This window comes from Platalea leucorodia, assembly GCF_965183815.1.
Source record: "Platalea leucorodia genome assembly, chromosome: 21".
NCBI classification, from domain to species: Eukaryota; Metazoa; Chordata; class Aves; order Pelecaniformes; family Threskiornithidae; genus Platalea; species Platalea leucorodia.
Window position 1 is genome coordinate 5,221,442 of NC_138843.1, and position 20,195 is coordinate 5,241,636.

At 59.5% G+C, this 20,195-nt stretch overlaps 3 protein-coding genes across 5 annotated transcripts; 1 reads left to right on the forward strand and 2 right to left on the reverse strand.

Moving 5' to 3' along the window:
- Positions 1-290: 290 nt before the first annotated feature.
- On the forward strand, positions 291-6,565 carry JSRP1 (junctional sarcoplasmic reticulum protein 1). Its single transcript, XM_082331029.1, has 7 exons — positions 291-311; positions 2,919-2,965; positions 3,848-4,010; positions 4,508-4,660; positions 4,751-4,813; positions 4,971-5,116; positions 5,264-6,565. Exons 3-7 carry the CDS (start codon positions 3,914-3,916, stop codon positions 5,804-5,806), a joined length of 1,002 nt encoding a protein of 333 aa, XP_082187155.1. The 5' UTR covers positions 291-311; positions 2,919-2,965; positions 3,848-3,913; the 3' UTR covers positions 5,807-6,565.
- A 797-nt stretch (positions 6,566-7,362) lies between these two features.
- Positions 7,363-14,435, reverse strand: AMH (anti-Mullerian hormone). 3 transcript variants are annotated; one of them, XM_082331047.1, is made up of 7 exons: positions 14,349-14,435; positions 12,766-13,327; positions 11,460-12,210; positions 10,253-10,431; positions 9,145-9,268; positions 8,799-8,988; positions 7,363-8,636 (listed from the first exon to the last, which is right to left on the reverse strand). In XM_082331047.1, exons 3-7 carry the CDS (start codon positions 12,106-12,108, stop codon positions 7,721-7,723), a joined length of 2,058 nt encoding a protein of 685 aa, XP_082187173.1. In that variant the 5' UTR covers positions 12,109-12,210; positions 12,766-13,327; positions 14,349-14,435; the 3' UTR covers positions 7,363-7,720. The 3 variants fall into 3 exon arrangements, with proteins under 3 accessions (XP_082187173.1, XP_082187172.1, XP_082187174.1); XM_082331046.1 differs by lacking the exon at positions 14,349-14,435 and adding an exon at positions 13,820-13,875; XM_082331048.1 differs by lacking the exons at positions 12,766-13,327; positions 14,349-14,435 and adding an exon at positions 12,320-12,363.
- On the reverse strand, positions 13,387-20,195 carry SF3A2 (splicing factor 3a subunit 2). Its single transcript, XM_082331049.1, has 9 exons — positions 20,119-20,195; positions 18,850-19,020; positions 18,301-18,372; positions 17,940-17,986; positions 17,140-17,249; positions 16,453-16,502; positions 16,008-16,148; positions 15,432-15,500; positions 13,387-14,797 (listed from the first exon to the last, which is right to left on the reverse strand). Exons 2-9 carry the CDS (start codon positions 18,973-18,975, stop codon positions 14,465-14,467), a joined length of 948 nt encoding a protein of 315 aa, XP_082187175.1. The 5' UTR covers positions 18,976-19,020; positions 20,119-20,195; the 3' UTR covers positions 13,387-14,464.

A 20,195-nucleotide genomic window follows, 5' to 3' on the forward strand; every position in this document is an offset into this window, starting at 1 on the left:
GTCCATCCCACAGCCGGCTCAGAGACCCCAGCTTGGGGAGAAAACGGCCCCGTCTCCCCTCTTTGTGCTCTCCGGGGGGCTCACAGAGGGACAAGCCGCGTCCCCCTGCGCCCGCCTTGCCAGTGGCAGCCCCTGCCTTCGATGCCTGGGGCTAAAGTGCCTTTTCTGGGGCTGAAGCGCGGGTGCTCCAGCTCCCGGTGATTGGGTGCTATTTTGCTCCGGCACAGTTCGGCAGCTGTTGCTGTATATTACCCCGGAGAGCCAGAGCCAGCCGGGGGGCTGGAGGCAAGGCGGCGGTGGTCGAGCCTCAGGTATGACTTTCTGTGGCTTTTAACCCTTTCAGTTGGACGCGGGGCAGCCCACGGGCACAGCCCATGAGGCAGCGTGCAGCCCACTGCTGGCCGGCAGCAGATCGGGGGCCATGGGGTCCGTCCCGGTGCTGCCATGCGAGCGCACGCAGGGAGAGCAGGGCAGGCAAGGGGACTATTTTTGGAAGTTTCTTTGATGTGAGTCAGCGGTAGAGGCAACCTCGGGAGCACATGCAGGAAAAAATCCCAGCGACAGTAGAGCAGAGCTGGTTATTCATTGAGTGTCTGTAGTTTTGTGCATTTAAGAGAAGATCTGGCATGTGGAGTGTGCGTCCAAGGGAGCTGGAGAGCAGACAGCGCCGGGGAGGGGATGGAGGGGTCGAGCAGTCGTACGGGAGGTCTCCTGTGCAGGAGTCAGTGATAGCCGAGGGCTGGAGCTGGGCTCCGGGGCTGTGGGTGACCAGCCTGCCATGGGCAAGTCGTCCCTGGCATCAGTGGCCGTCCCTGCCGTGCTTGGCCTGGGCAGTGGCTGTGTGCTTGGTACATCGGCACTGGAGCTGGTCCGATAGGAACCAGCCCTAGGAAGCCTGGTCCTGCGGCTGACACAACCCATCCTGGCTGGGGATGAGGAGGGCTGCAGAGCCCCAAAATGCCTCCCTCTGGGGCACAGACCCCCATCTGCTGTCTGGGGCAAACAGACCCAGACATGGAGCCGGTCAGCTCGTGGGACCAAGTTAACGCCCGTTGGCGCCAGGGCTGGGATGGCTGCCTGCCCGGCCACGGCGCGGCTGTCGCGGAGCCCTGCAGCCGTCGTGGCAAAGCCTGGAAACATGCCCGGGGACTGGAGGTGGTTTGGGCTCCTCCGTCTGGGCAAAGCCCAAGGGAAGGAGGCGTGGGAACATCCTGGCACCCCGCGACGGGGAGCTGAGCTCAGCTGCCGACCAGGGACCACAGCAAGGACGTGGCAGGACGGCCGTGTGCTGCGGGGCACTGCTGCCCGCTGCCCGCCCGGCACTTGTTTTATCCCTCTTGGTTTAGTGAGAGTCCCATGATGTGACATGGCAGCAGGTCCCCGTGCGGTGTTGGAGAAAGACTTGGGAAGCCCTGAGGCCACCAACGAGGTGCCCGGGTGGACAGGGAGCGCTCAGAGGCCAAGGAAGGACAGGAGAAAAGGTACCTTGTCCTCACTGAGAGCCAGTGGCCAGGAGGTGCTGGCCGTGGCCATGCCAGTGCCACTGCCGTGGTGCTTGAGGCCCCACAGGAGAGGGCTCAGCCTGGCAGGGATGGCTCTTTGCAGCGCAGTGAAACCACGGGGTAACCTCGCACATCGAGGGGCACCTGCGCGGTGCCGACCCCGTGGGGACATTGGCCATGGCCACAGCCAAGAGGACCGGAGGCTTGTGCCCTCCTCCGTCTTCCTTGCGCTCATCTTTGCTCAAAAACAAGTGTGAATAACTGTGTAGCTCAAAAAACATTACAAGCACTTGGGGGAAAAACTCTTTAAGGAAAAATTTTCCATCTTTGTGCTTTCCTTGGGGCTGGGAACCCCCCCAGCCAACGCGAGAGTCCTGGGGCAGCCCCTTCGCTTCCCAGCAGGGAAAGGACCAGACTCGGCATCACTAAAACAAAACCAAAGACTTTTTTTTGATTTCCTGTTGAAAGCCAAGACCTTTCAGGCTGCGGTTCCCCAGCCAAAAGGTCTCCTCTTACTTATTTGTTTTGCTTCCAATATCGTGTCTTAGATTTCATCCTGGGAACAGGTATGTTTTTCTCAGTGTTCATTCTTCCACTGGGGGAAAATAAACTAAATCCAGCTCAAAGGAGGCAGAAATTCCTCCTTTGGGTGAGGGTTTGCAAGGATGTGGCATCCCTGCAGAGCGAGAGCTGCGCTTGGAGGTGCCGAGAGGGCTGAGGCCGCTGGGCGTCAGGGCCGTGCCAGTGCATCCTCGCCCCCGTAGCTCACCCCAGACCCGGGGGCAGAGAAACCCCCAGGGAGCCCCGCACGCTCCCCAGCCTTTTGTTGCGTCGAACCGCTGCAGAGCCCTGGGGACCCTTTGGTTTTCCCTCCCACTTCACATCTGGGAGAAGCCCCGGGAGCCACCCCTGAGCTTTGCGGTCCTCTTGGGCGGCTCGCAGTCTTCTCTGAGGTCTGGTTGCTCCACGGTAGCTGGAGCTTGTCCTGCTGTCCAGGCTACAGCCTGAGCTGCCTCCAGCTTTCCAGCCTCTGGCCACGTGTTTTCAGGGTGTCCGTGCACACCCTGGGCTGTTCGTGCCCCCGTGCGCCTTGGCAGGGACGTCACCGTCCCCCTTGGCTGCAGCTCCCTGGGGATGTCCAGGACGGTGCCATTTGGGGGCTCAGCAGCCCCAGACGCACATGGTGATGCTCTTCTTAAACCGCGACCTTTCCAGCTGCTACCGCAATGGCCGGGGGCTTCTGAAACCTCTCTCCACGGGTGACCTGGCTGCGCTAATGGGGGAAACGTGGCCATAATGTCCCCGCTCTGTGAGCCAGTGGGTGGCAGCGGGACGACCACGCGCCCCCGGCCCCCAGTGATTCCCACCTCTCCGAATTCACCTCCTAACGGGCTGCGCTGTGCTTGCCTTTAACAGATGCTGACGCACTGGTGAGCAGCGACGGGGAGAGCGGTAGAGCCCATGTAAGTGTGTGGCATCCCGGGGCCGGGGGGCTGCCAGGGGGGTTCCCTGCACCGGGGCAGGGGGCTGAGCGGGGTGCCGTCCCGTGGTGGCATTCAGCCCAGGAGGGCTCTGCAGGGCGTTGCACCACGTCCATCCCGGGGGAGCCAAAGGCCACGTCCTTCAGCTGTTGCTGTCACTGATCCGTGCCGGTGGGCAGCTCTCCCTCGTGGCACAGATCCGGTGCCGCTGTCACAGGCCAGCAGCCACCCTGGCCACCAAACCCCTCATCCCCGGCAGCACCGAGCCCAGACCCCGATGCATCGTGCACTCCCTCTCCTCCCGGCGCACTGACCCCGCCGGCGCGCGTGCCCTGGGTCCGACCCAGCACCCTCAGCGGATGTGTGCAGCCGTGCTCATCCGGGCTGGGGGCGAATCCAGCCCCGAGGGCTTCTCTGGGGTGGGCTTGCTCAAGCGCAGCTCGGGGGCCAGCAGCCACCAGCCCACCCGTGTGCACTGGGGCCACACCCCGGCGCCTGCTCTGCAGCAGGGAGCCAGCTAGTGGCTAAATCCATCTTAGCAGACAAAAAAAAATAAAACCCAATGTGTTTTTAAGGCTGCCGATGCAAATACGCGCACTGGGGTTAGGTGCTCGAGGGGCCAGTGACGAGCCTGGTCAGTGCTGGTCGGGGCCGGCGGCAGCATCGGCTCAGCGCCGGGGGACCCGGGCAGCGTGAGCACGTGCTGCGGAGCACAGGGACCGGGTCCTTCCCCGGCTGCGCTGAGCACCCCTTGTTCTGGGAGGGGGCACACACGTGCAGCCATGGCCCCCATGCTGCTTCTTTTCCCCGCGGGGCTGTGCGATGCTCTTGCACCCCCGGCCATGCTCACGCACCTCCCCGCAGGGGCTAGAGGAGGCGAGGACCCGGCTTGGCGTCTCTGAGTGGGATCCAGACGAGCCTGAGCTGAGCATGCCAGAGCCAGCGCCGCTCGGGGTGGACAAGAAAGCGGTGGAGAAGAAGCGGGTGGAGAAGGTGGGAGCCAAAGGCAGCACTGCCGGGCCTCCAGGTAGGTGTGCAGGAAAGCCCTTTTCTGCCCCAAAATGGCCAGCCTGGCCCCAGGTGCCCACAGAGGCATAGACCCTGTCCTGGATCCCGGCCAGCCCGGGAGGCACCGCCTGGCCACGGAGCAGTGACGGGACGAGCTCTGCTCTTCCCAGTCAGTCCCCTGGGAGCTCAGCGACATGGAGACGCAGCTTCTCAACCACCTGCCAAATCCCGCTCCTCCTCCCCTCCGCCTGCCCAGATCTGCTGCTGGGAGGGAGCAGCAGAGCCGGCAGCACGGGCAGAGGTTTTCCCCGCTTGTGCCCCAGGGTGCCATAACGCCATGGTGGCCCAAACACCTCGGACTCAGCTCCCATGACACTCTTTTCCCCACCCTGGTGGTCCAAACACCTTCCTCTTCTGGTGGTGGCAGGGCAGGCAGCTCCTGCCCCTGCCCTTCCCACCCCCTTTGCCACTTCCCAGCTCCCCCAGTAACGCTGTTTTCCTTGGGGGGGTCCCCAGTCCCCAAGAGCCTCCCCGTGCAGAGGAAGGCGGAGCCCCCCAGCCTGGACCCTGCGGAGGAGCCGCTCCTCTGGGAAGGGCTCACCCTCAACAAGTGCATCCTGGTGGCCTCCGTCGTCGCCCTGCTCAGCGTCACCTTCCAGGTGCTCCAAGGTGAGCTGGGAGCCGGACGGAGGGGGACAGGGTGGGCAGGCCCTGCTGCCACCTCCTGCCTCCTCCTGCCTCCTCTCCCCTCTCTTCCAGCGCCGTGCTCCAGGGAGGCAGTCAGCCGCGGCAGGCAGGACCCTCCACCACCTCCCCTTCACGGTGGGTTCGGATTCTCTGGGCTGCCCCGATACCCCGGACCCAGGCTGAGACGGGGCCACGTCCCAGGGTGGGGTGACCCTGGGACCCCATGTCTGGGACATGACACCCAAACAGCCTTGTCCCTTGCTGACAGTGGCCTGTCCCTCTCCCCTCCCAGAGGTGGTCAGCACCAAGGAGGAGGAGGTCCAAGAAGTTGTGACTGCCCAGCCCGCCCAGCCCGAGAGCAGCATGTTCGAGCACGACGATGGTGACGACGATGGTGATGATGATGGTGATGATGACAGCGATGCTGACAGCAACCTGGTACGAGTCCGGGGTGGGGGGACGAACAGCATCCTCAGGGCACCTCCCATGGCGGGGAGCATCTCGTCCCTGGGGGGAGGGATGGAGAGGGGTCCCAGTCCCTTGGGCTGCATCACTGGCACCTGGTCCCCTCCGTCCCACCCGCAGGCAGAGCCCTGGATCTTCAAGAAGTGGTTTGGCCGCTCAGCACCGGACAACGGGGATGAAGAACCCATGGATGTCCCCGAGGTGTCGCCGGATGCAGCAGAGGTGAAGAAGAGCCGGGAGAAGAAGCCAGAGAAGAAGGAGGAGAAGAAGGAGAAGAAGGAGGAGAAGAAGGAGGAAAAGAAGGAGGAGAAGAAGGAGGAGAAGGCCCGGGAGGGCCGTGCCGCCCAGGCGGAGCGGAGCAGCCGGAGGGAGGCGCGAGCCAAGGACAGGGCGCTGGAGGACAAGCCCAGCAGAGCCCCCAGGGCCCCCCGGGAGCCGGAGCAGCAGCCCCAGAAGAAGCGGGGCCGGGAGGGGAAGGAGAGCCGGCGGGAGCGGGACGAGCCCAGGAAGGAGGGGTGGAAGGGCCGTCCCGGCAGGGCTGACAGCGGCGGGGAGAGCCCGAAGCGGGACTGGCGGCAGCAGAAGGGCAGGAAGCCCTGGGAGCCGGCGGCCGCAGGGAAGGATGGCATCGCCAGGCCCAGGGAGGGCAAGAGGCGCGACTGAGGCTGGGGCAACCGAGGGGCTCGACGGTGCTGAATCCAGGTGGGTCCAACCCCACCGCCGCCCCGGCAAGGACACCCTGCCGCTCCCTGCCTGCTCCCCAGAGACATCCCCGGGCCAGCAGCGCAGGCAGTGCGGGCAGCGCTCCAGGATCTCTGAGCAGCAGCAGAGTAGCCCGGGAGCCTGGCACGAGCCTCCCTGGGGACTTTGGGCCCCCCTGGATTAGATGCACAAAGGCAACCTGAAAGAGCCAGGGAAAGGAGCTTCTCTTCGTCTGGGCTTCGCGCTATTTCTCCATCCCCACCCGAAATCTCTCTTGCAGTTCATTTTCACTCGTGGTCGCCGCGGCATCGGGGCGGCGCAGTGGGCGCAGGGATCCCAGTGAACAGAGTTTGTCTCCAGACTGTGTAGCTCTTGAATTCAGTTAATGGTTTTATTTAAAGCAAATTGAGAGAAGTGTATTCTGGGTTAACAACGCCGGGGTGCTGCCGTCCTCAGAGGGACGTCAGGGCAATGACCACCCCGACCTGGCCGGGCCCCGGTGCCATCGCTGCAGGGTGGTGCGAAGCTTGCTGGTAACAAAGCAGGGCTGGAGAGCCCATCACCCGGGGGTCCCTTCGGGCCTTGCCTTCAGAGTCGCTTTTAGGAACGAAACACAAGTGCAATCTCACGCAGCGCTGTAGCAACTACAGGAGACGTTCACAGCCCCAACCCACGGCAGGTTTAAGTATTTGCTAAATCAATAGAGGTTAAAATAAACTATTTTCATTTTTAATAAGGTATTAAATTGAATGTTTTAAAAAAAAAAAAAAACCAAAAAAAAGGTGTTGTCCCTGGTTATGTTTGTGTGTTCTCTGTGCCCCCCCATCCCTGGTGCACAGGGGCTCATGGCCAACCCGGGTCCCAGGCGGGCCAGGGGCCAGGGCCGGTGTGTGCCAGCCTCCGGCCGTGCCCTGCCAGCCCCATGGGGACACGGCAAAGCCCGGCTGGTCCAAGCACCGGGGGGGCTGCAGTCAGGACAAACCCAGGAGCTGCTTTCCGGGGGCTTGGACCCTGCGGCAGCCCCAGCAGGTCCCACTGAGGGCCAGGCTTAGCTGGGAAGATGATCTGGGAGCAGCCGGGCTCTCCATGCTGACGCCGGCGGGGATGCGGAGCAGCTGCTTTGGCAGCCGTTTGCACCAGCTCCTATTAACGGTGTGAGCAGCCCAGGAGGTGTAACAGGATCGCTCCCCTCTCCCAGCCCTCCCTGCCCTCGCCCCCGGCTCTGGCAGCGTCCCAGGAGCGGGGTCAGCGCAGGGCGATGCAGACGTGACCCCAAGCCGCTGCCAGCGGCTCTCCATGGCCCCTGGCTCACACAGGGATGGGTCCCCAGATAAAGGCTGGTCCCTGCGAGGGGATTTTGCCTCTTGTTCTGCTTTCGCAGGTGGAGCCGTGTGGCCAGCGGGGGCTTAGTGACGGGCCGTGGGCTGGGAAACGGCTGGAGGATGCTGCGGGGGGGGGGAGGGCTTGGAGGAAGCAACAACGGCCCTGCCCAGCTGCTACAGGAACAGAAGGCAAGGGTTAAATAAGCATGGTCCTGGCCAGATCTTCCAAGCCTTGCCCTCCCACGATGGCTCCGCAGCGCCCGTATCCAGCCCAAACCCTGCCGCGGGGTCAGAGCCATGCTGCAGCACGGCCCCATGGGCACCTCGGGCATCCCCAGCACTGGGAGCGGGGAAACGCCAGGCTGCAGAGCCACCCCCAGGGACCGGCACAGCTACAGACAAACCCAGAACCAGAGGAACGCTAAGGAGCCAAACCGTGGGGAAAGGATACGTGGGGAGCTCCCGTCTCAGAGAGAAGCACCAGCTCCCAAGCTGCGAGGGCAAACTCAGGGGGGAGTGGGACGAGGCCGAGTGGGGAGGCAGGCGCGAGCCTCTACCGACAGCCACACTCCTCTGCCACCATGTTGGGGAACTTGCGGACCTCCAGCCCCTCCGTGGAGAGGCTGATGATGAGCTGGTCCGAGTAGCGGACGGGCACGCAGCAGGGAGCCCGCTGGAGGGGCGAGCCCCGCTCCTGCATGCCCAGCAGGAGCACCGTGTGCGAGTAGTAGCTGGGGACACGGGTGGAGAGGGGCAGCTTGCAGGGACCCTCGCAGTTGTTGGCCGCATAGACAGTGGGCATGACGATGAACTTGCGGTCGTGCAGGTCGATGGTCAGCTCCTGCAGGCGGCAGTGGGCCTGGTGCCGCGCGCTGCGGTTCTGCCGCAGCACCTTCCTCCGCTCCTGCCAACGCGCCCGCACCGTCTGCAACGCCTTCAGCAGCAGCAGCGCGTGCAGCTTCCCGGAGCCGGGCGGCCGCTTGCCAGCTTCACCCTCGCCCGGCCCCGGCGGGTAGTAGCAGAAGCTCAGGAGATGCTGGAAAAGCCCCGTGTTGGCTTGGAAAGCGGGGATGTCCTTCAGCTCCTGGATCACAGCCTGCAGCTTGCCCATCAGCAGCTGCAGCACGGTCCCCTCCGGCTGCCAGCCCCCCAAGTGCTGCTCCAGCACGGCTCCGCTGTCCTGGGGGAAGAGCAGCACCGAGGGCTCCTCCGACTGCACCAGTCGCTCCAGCGCCGCCTCCTCCGACAGGTTGAGCAGCTGGTGAGGGAGGGTCTCCATCACCTGGAAGTCCAGCCAGTGGTGGGAGCTGGCCTGGGTGGGCGGCTCGCTGGAGGAGCTCAGGACCTGGCGGATGAACTGGGTCAGGATGCCCAGGAACTGGCTGCTGCTGCCAGGTGCCGGGGTTGAAGTGTTGGCTTGGCTCGGGGCGGTGGGGGACGGCAGCTCCTGGGTCCCAGCCTGGGGTGGGCTGCGAGGAGAACACAGGGAGGGTCACGGGGACCCCTTGTACCCCGGGGGTCCCGCCAGGCCCTGCCCCACATCATCCCACCGCAGTCCCACAGCAGAAAGACTGGGGCTGCCCATTTCTCCCCCCAGCTCCCAGCCCCTGTGTTTTTCCATGGCTGCGAACCTGAGCTGCGGGTACGGAGCCACATCCACCACCCCATCGGCAGAGAGGTAGGAAGAAGGGGCCAAAGCCACCTCCTCCTCCTCCTGCCGTGACTTGGCCAGCAGGAGCAGCACGGGGGTCATCCTGGTGAAGCACTTGTCATCGGAGCCAAAAAGGAGCTGCTGGGTCTCCGTCGGGGGCAAGGAGGCACCTGGTGGGGAGAGGAGCAGGTGAGGATGGTGGTCCGGGGTCTCCCACACAGCCCCTCATTACAGACAGGTTTGAGAGGATCCCAAACACCCAAGTCAGGACTCAGAGGGCACAGACATCACCGTCCCCCACCGCCACGGGCTTCCCACGTCCCTACCTCCCTCTCCGCGATGCCTGATCGCCAGGGAAGCCTCGAAGCTGAGCTGCTCGCTGGTGCGGGTGACGGATGCTACGGCGGCTCCCAGGGCCAGGTACTGGGTGTCCCTGGCGAGGCAGAGGCTCTGCACGGAGGCAAAAGACGCAGGAGCCCCAAGGACGTGGGTGAGACATCACGGGGGGAGCAATCAAATGAGCCCCCTGCTGTGGTCCCTGCTGGCTCCGGGCCACCCAGCCCACGGTGGCCCAGGGAGCAGCGAAATGGGAGGGTCGGGACCACCGGGAGCAGAGTGGGCGGGGGGCTTGGCCACCCAGCCCCAGAGCTGCTCCGGGGGCCGTGGGGAGCGGGGAGGCCCACGGCCCCCCCGGGTGGGCAGGGAGCCCCGAGCCAGCCCGGCCCCGGCCCCGGCCCCGCTTCTCCCGGCGGCGGCGCGGCGGCGGCTGCCCCCGGCCAGGCCGGAGCCCCGGGGCCGGTGGGGCCCAGGACCCCCGGCGGGGCTGGGGACCCCGGGCCGCCCCGCTGCCCTTGCCCGGAGCCGGGGACAGGGCAACAGCACCATCTTCAGGCACGGCTCGGCCCCGGCGGGAGGGTGCGACAGGGCAGGGATGCTGGGAGGGGATGGCAAAGGGACTGGGAGAGTACGGCAAAGGTACTGGGAGGGGATGGCAAAGGGACTGGGAGAGTACGGCAAAGGTACTGGGAGGGGATGGCAAAGGGACTGGGAGAGTACGGCAAAGGTACTGGGAGGGGATGGCAAAGGGACTGGGAAAGGATGGCAAAGGGACTGGGAGAGGACGGCAAAGGGACTGGGAGGGGATGGCAAAGGTACTGGGAAAGAACGGCAAAGGAACTGGGAGGGGATGGCAAAGGGACTGGGAGGGGACAGCAAAGGGACTGGGAGAAGACGGCAAAGGGACTGGGAGGGGACGGCAAAGGGACTGGGAGGGGGTGGCAAAGGTACTGGGAAAGGATGGCAAAGGTACTGGGAAAGGATGGCAAAGGGACTGGGAGAGGACGGCAAAGGTGCTGGGCCAGCAGAGCCAGGACACCCCCCTCCCACCCTCCCTGCTCGCACCCAGGACGGGGCCCCCCAGCCATGGCCACCCACCTGCTCCCGCGCCAGCCCGGTGCCGGTGGCCAGCAGCTCCTCTCGGCGCCCGGCGCCCGGCTCCTCTCGGCTGCCCAGGTAGAAGAGCAGCAAGGCGAACCGCAGCTCTCCCAGCGACCGGCCCACCTCCGCCTGGAAAACCAGCTTGAACCACAGCTTCGCCTGGGCTTCCCACTTCACTGGAAAGGAGAAGACAGAGGGGGTGAATCGCCCCTCCAGCGCCGCGGGGCTCCTGGGGGTGATGGGTGAGGAAGGGGGTTTGGGGCCGAGCGCCAGCCCCACGCGGTGGCTGGAGCATCTGGGACAGGAGCCGACAGGGTGGAGGGACGCAGCAAATCCCCTTCCCCGGTTTCAGGGAGGGAAGCGGGGGCTGCCCCGCTCCCAGAGCGGCTCTGGCAAATTCTCATGGTCAGATCCCCATGGAAATCTCTCCTCCCATGGCAGCTCCTCCGGTGGCTCGGGGACATTGCGGCCGTTGCGTTGCAGCCAGCAGCACTGCCTGGGGAAGAGCCGCTTCCCCAGCTGCCCGGCACTGGCGAGTTCAGCTGAAAATCCAAAATCCAGGAGGGAAGGAAGAGATTTCAAGAAGAGAGAAACAACCCTGACTTGCTATGTGGGAGGCCGGATTAAAACCGCAGGTTGTGCTCTCCCTCAAACACAGTGCTTACCACTGGGACAGGACAGAGGAAAGTGCGTTGCTGGTTTTCGCATACGGCTGAAGCTGCACAAGCGCCCAGGACCCAGGGCTCCTCGGCAGCACCGAGCGTGAGAGGTCAGCACGTGCTGAGCCGCCTGCGAGCCGCTGGGCTCACGCCACAGCGGGACCAGCCAGGTCCGCTCGTCCGACCCTCCCCTCTCTTTTCCCAATCAGACAGAGTTGGGACGGGGTCCTAACCCACATCATTAAGGCAGAAAGTGAGAAACGCTTGTAATCTCGAAAGCGGAGCAGAAACCACCAAGACTGTGGCACCTGGGCGTTAGCCACAGGCAGGGACAAGGCACTCTTGCACACAAGCTATCATCACTACTAAAGCTTCTTCAAAATGTACCCAGAAAGACATTTTCACTAATTTTAAAAGGAACCCAACCCCACTAATTTAATTTTGTGTTTAAATCTCTGATTTAGGGCAAGCAAACAGCATCAGCCTCCCCAAGCCCCGTGCCTGCCCCGCGCCGCTCAGCCTGAGCGCAGGGATTTCCCACCAACCTTCCTCCAGATGCAGCACGAGGAAGCGGTCCTGCCCCGGCTCCACCACGTGCGCATGGATGTGCTTCAGGGGATGGAGAGCAGCGTCCGCCTCCCCGGCCGGGCAGAGCCCGAAGGTCTCGAGATAGCTTTCGTCCCAGCTGGTGCGTTGTCTCAGAAGCTTGATGAAGTTGCTTTCATAGTGGGTGAGAACACCCACAACTTCCAGGTGCCTCGGGGTCGGCCCGTCCTGGCCCATTTTCACCCTGCACACGGGCCCTTCCAGCCCCCCGAGCGGCCACGGGTGCAGGCTGGAGCCGGACCAGCCGATGCCCCCGTCCTCAGCCGTCCCCTGGAGGCATTTTGCCCCTGGGTCAGGCTTAGAAAAGAGGCGAGTAGCAGCACTCATCCTCGATCTGGCCACCGAGCTGGCTCTCACTCTTTCCTGTAAACTTGCATTTTCTCTCTTTCTCGCCTCTGCTTCAAGTCCCAGCTCCTCCGGCAGGCTCAGCTCCAGCCGGTTAATTGGGGAAATCCTTTCCCCCGCGCTCCCCTTTCTCGGAAGCGCTGCAGAGGGGAGCAACAGCACCAGGCACGGCAAAAGCACCCTAAGAGCAGCCTTCATGTTCCCGCTGCTGCCAAGGCAGTCGTTCGAGCCGCTCGCACACATCTCAAAACACTTGGGCGGAAGGGGAGGACGGCGTCTCCCTTTTAAAAACCGGTGGCCTTGAGTTGACAATGCACAACACACCTCCCTTGAGAAACTCCGAGGCTGTCAGGATAGAGAGGAGGGAGGGATGTTTCAAAGAAACTTTTTTGTTCTATTTTTGGGTTTGCATCTAGTATTGGAAACGTAAAAAAATTAAAGCTGTTTCTCTTACTCGTAGGGACGCGCGTCCTTGACTTTAGATGTTTTCTAAAGGAGGATGGATGTCTAGGCTTGGATCTTCATGGGGACTGGCACATACCATTCCCATCAGCAGCGAAACACCGGGAGGGAAGAATTAGCCAGAGTCGGAGGAGGAGGATGGAGACAGATAATGGGCCGAAACCATTACTAACGCATCTCCTGAGCCCCAGGCTGCTTCAGCCTGTGAAGGAGAACCTCACGGGGAGCAGCAGCAGCCTGGTGACTTTGAACACTTAAGAGGGGACTTCGGAAGTCTCACAACACACGTATTGTAAGGACTTCTCCCTCTCTAAGATGCTAATTCTCACTGTAACACTTGGAATTACCAATGGCACCTGCCTAATCTGCCCCAGAGAACCCCCTCCCCCCCCCAAGGTATCTCCTTTTTTTGGCAACGGAGAGCAGCGGGAAAGGTACCTGCAAAAAAGGTTCCAACGCACGCTCAGACCCTTCTCTGGCTTTCCAAGACTTGGCAGTTTGGAGTTCAGGATCTGGCTACAGCACGTCATAAACAGGCTGCGCACCCGAACCGGAGGGGGACAAAGGGCGCGACACCAAAGGGCTGGCGAAGGCGGACCTCTCTTCCACCGGAGCCGTGACAAAGGACGGGCGTCTGGCAAAGGGGACACCCACACAGGCCGATTCAGGCACCGGGCCAGCTCGGCTTGAGCCGAAGCGCTGCTAGCACGGCGGTAAAGCCAGCGAGGGCTGGCCGCACTCTGCCCAGCTCGGGCGTTGGCACGGCTCCGGGTGGGAGCCGTGTCAGGCCAGCGGAAGAGGCGAAGGCTTTGATTCCCCCATCAAAGGGGGACGCAGCTGCAGGGCTGCGGCCAGCACGGCCTCCCCCGCCGGCCGTGAAACGAGCCAGGCTCCGGCCGAGAGCAAGCGCAGGTCAGGCGGCCCGGCCTCCAGCGCTGCCTTTACCCACCGAGCACCCCGGCATCGCGCGCTGAGAGGGCCCGGTTCGGTGAAATGAATCCTGGAAAGGACACAGAGGAGAAATCTCAGAACTTTGACTTTTTAATGGGAACGAAACAATTGTTTGAAGGAAACATTTGGTATAAATAAAACCACAGCGAACTAGAAGCTTGCCAAAATTAGTCTACTAGTGGGAGGATATATACAACAAAACTCATACATGACAGCAGGTGCTTCGGAACAGTACAGACAACGTTTAATGAATTATAATAATAAACTAAGATTTAGTATCACTGCAGCTTTGGGAATTTCTTTTGACTAAACATTCCCAGAGACCCCTGCCACGGCCACAGAGGAGAGCACCGGCGCTTTGTTTGGCACAAACAGCCCGGCGAGCAGCGGGTAGGAGCTAGGCAGCTGCGGGGCGGGGAAGGACGATTGCCTTTCCCAAGTTGCCAACGAAAGCTTGTGTCTGCGCTTTTCAAGGACTCCCGAGCCGCAGTCCAAACCCGTTTCCTCGGGAGGGATGTTTCCATGATTTAGCTGGCAGCACCTGAGCACTGGGAGGAGAAAGGAGGTTTCCGAATGCAGCGGGAGCAACGCTCATCTGATTGCAACCGTAATTCAGCAGGAAGAGAGACAAAACGGCGTTCAGAAAATTCCGCTTGCCCTCCGTTCTGCCCGCCGCTGCGATTACTGGGGCTGCAGGAACCGAGTCCTTTCCGTGTGTCTCTAAGTCTCCCCATCGCCAAATGAACGGCTTGATAAAGGACTTCAGTTGAATAGCAACTGATTAACTGGCTGGTAATTTATGGGACACCCATCAAGCAGTCTAAGAGGGGGTAATGCATTCAGCCGACAGCTGAGCCGAGGTTGATGTAGCTACTTCAATCAGGAGGAGGTGAGGTGCCCAGAGATTTCCAGTCCTTTGCCTCCTCTTTGGAGGATTTCCAAAACGTAACCAGACTGGGAATGGTTCAGATATCTAAGGGCTAAAGAAAGTGAACACACGGCAACATTTTTAACCAAGACACAGGAAAACATAGAGAAAGGAAAACTGAAAACCTTTTAATGAAACCTACAGGATTTAGTGACGTTCACGGGCATACAAAACAAAGATTTCTCTGAATCAGTTGCGATCTGCATATAAAAAGGTAGGAGCTAGAGGAGTCCAGCAGGACTGAGTCCAGGAGGGGCCTCAGTTGGAGGGAGGCGGAGGGGGGATAGCGCCCGGCCCCTCCGTGGGGAGAGGTGGCCTCATCATGGGTGGCAGAGGAGCAGGGGGGGGTACGCCGGGTGCTGGCGGCAACTGGGGTGGCACTGGAGGCGGTGGCACTGGTCCAGAGGGAGGCATAGGAGGCAGAGTCATGCCTCCAGGAGGAGGTGGCGGCATGGAGTCCGGCAAAGGTGGCCGTGGGGGCAAGCCGTTCATCAGCGGAGGTGGAGGAGGCCGCTTCACAGTTGGGGGCCCTGGAGGGAGGTTTGGGGGAGCTGGGGGCTTCTCCATCTTGAAGTGGAATTGAAGGAAGAACTGGGGAGGGGAGGGGAGAAAAGCAAAGAGAAGGGAACAATTAATCCTCAAGACAACACTGCGCCATCACACAACACAGCTGCGCTCTGCCTCCAGGAACGCAGCTCGGACCTCTCCTGGCCTGCTGCCTCCCCAGACCGTGGCTGCCTTTCTACCCTGGCCGCGCTCGGGACTTGCGCCAGCCTCGTCCCGTACGGCTCTGAGACTCGTCCCAAGCGCTACGCTGTCTGTGACGGGGTGGGTACCCCCCACTGCGCATTCGTCCCCTGCTCTCACGTGCGATACCCAGCGAGTACATCCACGCCGCAGGCTGATCAGCTGCGTGCAGGAAACACGCAGCGAGGAGCCACAGAGAGGGCACGGTGCTGCACGGTTCTGCACCGTTCCGCTGCTGCTGACAGCGACCGAGGACTCTACCTCCCAGGTTAAATTCTCACCAAGACCACGCACGGGAAGATCTTTCTGTCAGGAGGTGTCGTGGCACAGTTGCATTGAAGGAATGAAGGTTTTGACATCAAAGCCAGCACGGATATCGCTGATGTGCCCTCTCCCTGCACTGCCTTTCCCCGCAAGCTGCTCTGCCCTCCTGCTCCCTCTTTAACCCCTAAGAAAGACGTTGCAGTGCTCCAGCTACCTGTTTGGTTTCCCGGTTCCAGTGGGTCCAAAACTTTCCTTCTGCTTTGTCGATTTCTCTGCTTGGCACCTGCAACAGAAAAGAACAAGGCGCTATTATTAGCACCACCAGATTAGCTCAATGGCCCTTTTTAGCACCAGAGCCTGCAAGATAAGCACAGTTATTCCAGGCCTTTGTGAGATGCGCTAGTCTCGGATGTTATTAGATAGAGATGGGGGCAGGAAAGAATTAAGTTACTTCCCTATCGGTCAAGGACAAGTGTGCTGGCAAAAAACCCTCTCTTAACATCTGCACAAAGGCTGAGGAGCAAAGCCCAGAAGGCTCCTTTCTGTGCCAGACACGGAGAATTCAATGGCTCCCCAGGGCTCAGCACACAGCCTAGTTTTCATGCCAGAGTCCTCCACTGATTCTCAGCAGGTTTAATGACTTCCAGTCATGTCTTCTTGACCCCCCTTTCCACTCCTTTAACCCCCTGAAGGCTAGAACAGAAGTCTATAATGATGCTGACTGGAAATTAGCATCTTGGAAAACATGGGAAGGGAACTTTCCCAACAATCAGTTAATCCCAAATCTTACCTTGAAAGCTATGGTTTCATAGGGCTCTGCTGCCATCAAAAGGTATTGCCAGCGTCTATCGGGGGGCTCAATCCTTTGCTCGTAGGCTGACATGAACCGATGCCGAGGCATGATACTTTCTGCAATCTCCGGATAATCAATCTGTCGGGGTGTTATTACAGCATTAAGGAGAGCATCCCCTTTTCACCCCCCCTTCGTACAAAACAGATCCCTCAGCTATGAAGCATATCGAGAGATCAGCTCCAAACAGAAAACTTAGTGCCACCGAAGGAAAGAGCTTGACAACTGCGATCATGGATTTGCTCGACACAATCAGCAGCAGAGGACTAGCAAGGTAAGGCGTTCTTTTTTAAATTTAATTTCATGAACCCCGCAAAGAACTGCTTATTTAGCAGCACTTTTACTTGGATAACCCGAATACCAAGAATTTTAACAGTGCCCTTACCTGGAAGAGAAGGCTCTGCTGGCCTGTTTCTGGATCTCTCTGTTTGGTCACTGTGAAGAAAGCAAGAAAGCTCAGCACATCACAGAGCAGGGTTAGAGCAGCATTATTTCTACTCTAGGAAACACACAAAGTTTCCAACAACCAAGTATTACAAGATTTTTCTCCCATTTATCAAACAAAACGCCGCATTGTCTTTAACTGAAGCTACTAAGGATCTCTACCGAAATTCAGCTGCTGTGGGGCACAGACACTGTGCGCTGCAGAACAAAGCTGGGAGATAAAGAAGCCAAGTCGTGTACTGAAGGCCAAAACAAAACAATGGGGAGTTCAGAGAAAAAACTTGAGCTACACACGCAATGAGTGATTTATGAGCACTAGTGAAAGATGGCACAGCACAATAAAAAGAGAGACTGAAACAATGTCATCATCTCCTGCACGACTCCTCATAAGAGCTGAAGGACTCAGGCATAGCAATGTATTATTAAAATGGTTCTCACTCGACTGTCAGCAATAAAGAGATGTTTCATGGGTAATTTAAACAATAAAGGACATCAGGAGATAAGCCCATATCTTATTCATGGACAGATCTGCTAAAAAGACTAATTAATAATTCACATCCCCAGCACTGCACTTCAGGCAAGCTCCAGCCGGCAGGAGGTATCTCCCACGACAGACACCCTGACAGACCTTTATAACCCGGTCGTCCAATTTTCACAAATTTCTTCACTTCCACTTTGACTTTTTCTGGTGCGGGCTGGGCAGGGGCTTCCTTAGCTTCCTTGGCCGCTCGACGGGCCCTGCATGAATTTGAAATGTGCCAAATTTAAAAGGTTAGCCACACTTCTTTCTAAAGGATACGCTAGGAGCAGTTTGAATCCCTCCCCACGGAATATTCAGCGCTTCACAGAAAGCACGCCAGGAAAACCTGCTATTTCTTTTCGACACGCACCACCACAGGCCAATTGTATCCATGCCTTCCCCTGACTAAAGGCTGTCATCTCAACTATCTCATCCACCCCCAAGATGACCTTGGTGCCCGTCTCCACAGATGGATTTGAGAAGAGACTTACTTCTTGAAATAAAAAATTTTAAAAAAAACACAAAGCAGTCTGCTAAACCAAAGCAAACTGGATTTCTTAAAATAAAACTTACAAACTTCTCCCAGCCTGCATTCACAAAACCAGGTCCTTACACCTAGACTCAGACATTTTGCTTTTAAAACTCATTTTCCCCCTTCTTTCAGAAATCCCGCAACTGGCTTTGAACTTGAGCTCGAAATGGAGCTCATCAGCCCCAGTTTTTGGAGCAGACCTAGGCTGTACCTCCTGGCGAGAGCCAGGCTGTTCACCAGAAAACACACACAGTGAAAGAACGTTCAAGCACAGTATGCTACTGTATAATGGGGTTCGAGATTTATAGATGCACACAGGCATCATTTTAAAGTGCTTAGGGAACGGAGAATAACGTTACAGTAGAGACTGACTTACAAATTGGTCTGATGCTTCTTCCCCTGGGTATGTGCTAAGTAACTCCCCTGAAATAAAAAACAAGGCAGAAGAAAGTTAAATGAAGACAGGACTGTTCCTACACTGACAGATACTTGTCACAGAGGAGAGCTGATATCACAGGTTGACAAGGATATTTTAATCCGTAGCAGAGTGGAATCTTACTCAAAAATTGCAGATTGCTCTCAACTGCCAATCTGTCATAAACTGTCAGGCTTGACACACCCACCCATCACCTCTTCAGCAGTCAGTCACCAGGCACGTGCCAGGTTCTTGCACCTGAAGCTACTATTATTCTAAAATACCTGCTGCCGAGATCAAGACAGACGGCTGTGCAACTCACCTCGTTGTTGTGCAGCGTTAGGCAAAGCTTGCATTCATAAGAGCCCAAGTGATTTTTCATAAAATAAGGGTCCTAAGAAGAGAATTATTAAAAAGTTACAAGCAAACTACATGGCAAAACAACAGAATAATCAAAACACTAGCCAACTTTTGCTGCACCGGAAGAACTGAGTTCGTAGGTTTAAATTCACAGCCTCACACTGCTTTAGGACTACGAAAACAGAGGGAAACAATAGCAGCTTTGTTAATGGGTGACAGCACACCCAACTGCAGGCAAGAAACAGCAAAATACGAACCAGACCTGAGAAGACCGAAAATAACGTAGTAACAGCTCCGCACCTCTCTGGTCAGCCCTGTCAGAACTGCTTCTTGTTTGACTCCCACATTACCAAAACCAGAAGTATTTAGTTCCAATCCACAACTCTCCCCTAAGTCTCTCGCCCTCCAAGCCGTTTCACTCAGGCAAAGCTCTACGCTTATGCCCACAACAGGCTGGAGGACGGGAGCCCCGCGTCTTTTCTTTCCTGCGCACGCAGAGGCCAAGGCTCACCTTGTTGATGTCGATGGTTTCCAAAGCCAGCTGCCGGAGCCTCTCCCTGCGGTCTCGGTTACTTTCTGAGGCAGAGGCTACGCCTCCGCTTCCCGTTTTACCTCCAGGACGATGCTGAAAATCCATGATGGGGACTTGTGTGCTTCAGCTGCTTAGGGAGAAAGAGAGAATCTGGGAAAATAAGGAAAAGCAATGTGAGAGATAACTAACGCTGTTCCTAACCTGGAGCTCAGAGCACTATTCAGACCCGTCGGTCAGGACATGGGACGAGCACAACAAACCATGCCCTGGACACTCGCCCTGTGACACAATTTCAAACGGAGCAGGTCTTGTACCACTGACTCAGTAAGTTGAGCAGAAGTAAAACGATCCAAAATAACCAGCCCCAGAGCCCTTCCCATCTCCTCAGCCCCTTCTTCTACGCAGAGACGTATTCCCCCCCCACATGCGCAGCCCCCCCAACCACGAGGCTCCCCAGGAGCCTCCAACCCCACCCTGATAGGGAACAGCCCCAGAGCCTGCCGTGGGCCGAAGCCCCTCTCCGCCACCAAGGTTCAGCGCCGCCCCACCACCTCAGTGCCCTCCCAAGGCCCCTGAGCCACCCCCACGCAGCCCCAAACCCAGATTGGGGCCAGAGCCCCCCGCCTCCCCACACACATACGTGACCCCCCCCCCAAGGGTAAGGCCTTTGCAGGAAGGCCACAGAGACCCTCAGGAAGAGTAAAAGCCCCCCTCAACCCCCCCCCCCAGGCCCTCAACGAGGGTCAACCCCCCCCAAAAGCCCCTCAACACCTCAGCAAGGGCCAAAGTTCCTCCCCAAACCCCCCAACACCTCAGCAAGGGCCAAAGCCCCCCCTCAAACTCCTCCCAGCCCCCCAGTAAGGGCCAAAGCCCCCCCAAACATCCCTCGACACCTCAGCAAGGGCCAAAGCCCCCCCCAAACACCTCCCAGCCCCCCAGCAAGGGCCAAAGCCCCCTCCGAACTCCTCAGCAAGGGCTGACGCCCCCCGAGCCCCTCAGCAAGGGCGAAAGCCCCCCCCCAGCACCCCTAACCCCTTAGCGAGGGTCAACCCCCCCCCAACACCTCAGCAAGGGCCAAAGCCCCCCTCAAACCCCCCCAACACCTCAGCAAGGGCCAACCCCCCCCCAAGCAACCCCAAGCGCCCCTCAGCAAGGCTCACCCCCCCCTCAGGGACAGCCAAGGCCCCCCACGCCCCCCCACCCCCCGACAAGCCCCCAGGCCCCCCCCGCCCCCCCCCGGGCCCGTACCGGTGCGCGGCCCCGCTCCCCGCTCCCGCTCGGCGCACGCGCGCTGCCCGCCCCAGGAGCCGCTTCCGGCGCGAGCG

Coding starts and splice junctions, on each gene's coding strand:
- SF3A2 (XM_082331049.1), bottom strand. CDS start 18,975: ATGGATTTTCAGCATCGTCCTGGAGGTAAAACGGGAAGCGGAGGCGTA. Junction 17,250..17,939: donor AAGAAGCATCAGACCAATTT/GTAAGTCAGTCT, acceptor AAATTCATGCAG/GGCCCGTCGAGCGGCCAAGG. Junction 16,503..17,139: donor TGGACGACCGGGTTATAAAG/GTCTGTCAGGGT, acceptor CTTTCTTCACAG/TGACCAAACAGAGAGATCCA.
- AMH (XM_082331047.1), bottom strand. CDS start 12,108: ATGTGTGCGAGCGGCTCGAACGACTGCCTTGGCAGCAGCGGGAACATG. Junction 10,432..11,459: donor CGTGCTGCATCTGGAGGAAG/GTTGGTGGGAAA, acceptor TCTCCTTTCCAG/TGAAGTGGGAAGCCCAGGCG. Junction 8,989..9,144: donor CAGGCATCGCGGAGAGGGAG/GTAGGGACGTGG, acceptor TCTCCCCACCAG/GTGCCTCCTTGCCCCCGACG.
- JSRP1 (XM_082331029.1), top strand. CDS start 3,914: ATGCCAGAGCCAGCGCCGCTCGGGGTGGACAAGAAAGCGGTGGAGAAG. Junction 4,011..4,507: donor CAGCACTGCCGGGCCTCCAG/GTAGGTGTGCAG, acceptor GGGGGTCCCCAG/TCCCCAAGAGCCTCCCCGTG. Junction 4,814..4,970: donor TCCACCACCTCCCCTTCACG/GTGGGTTCGGAT, acceptor CTCCCCTCCCAG/AGGTGGTCAGCACCAAGGAG.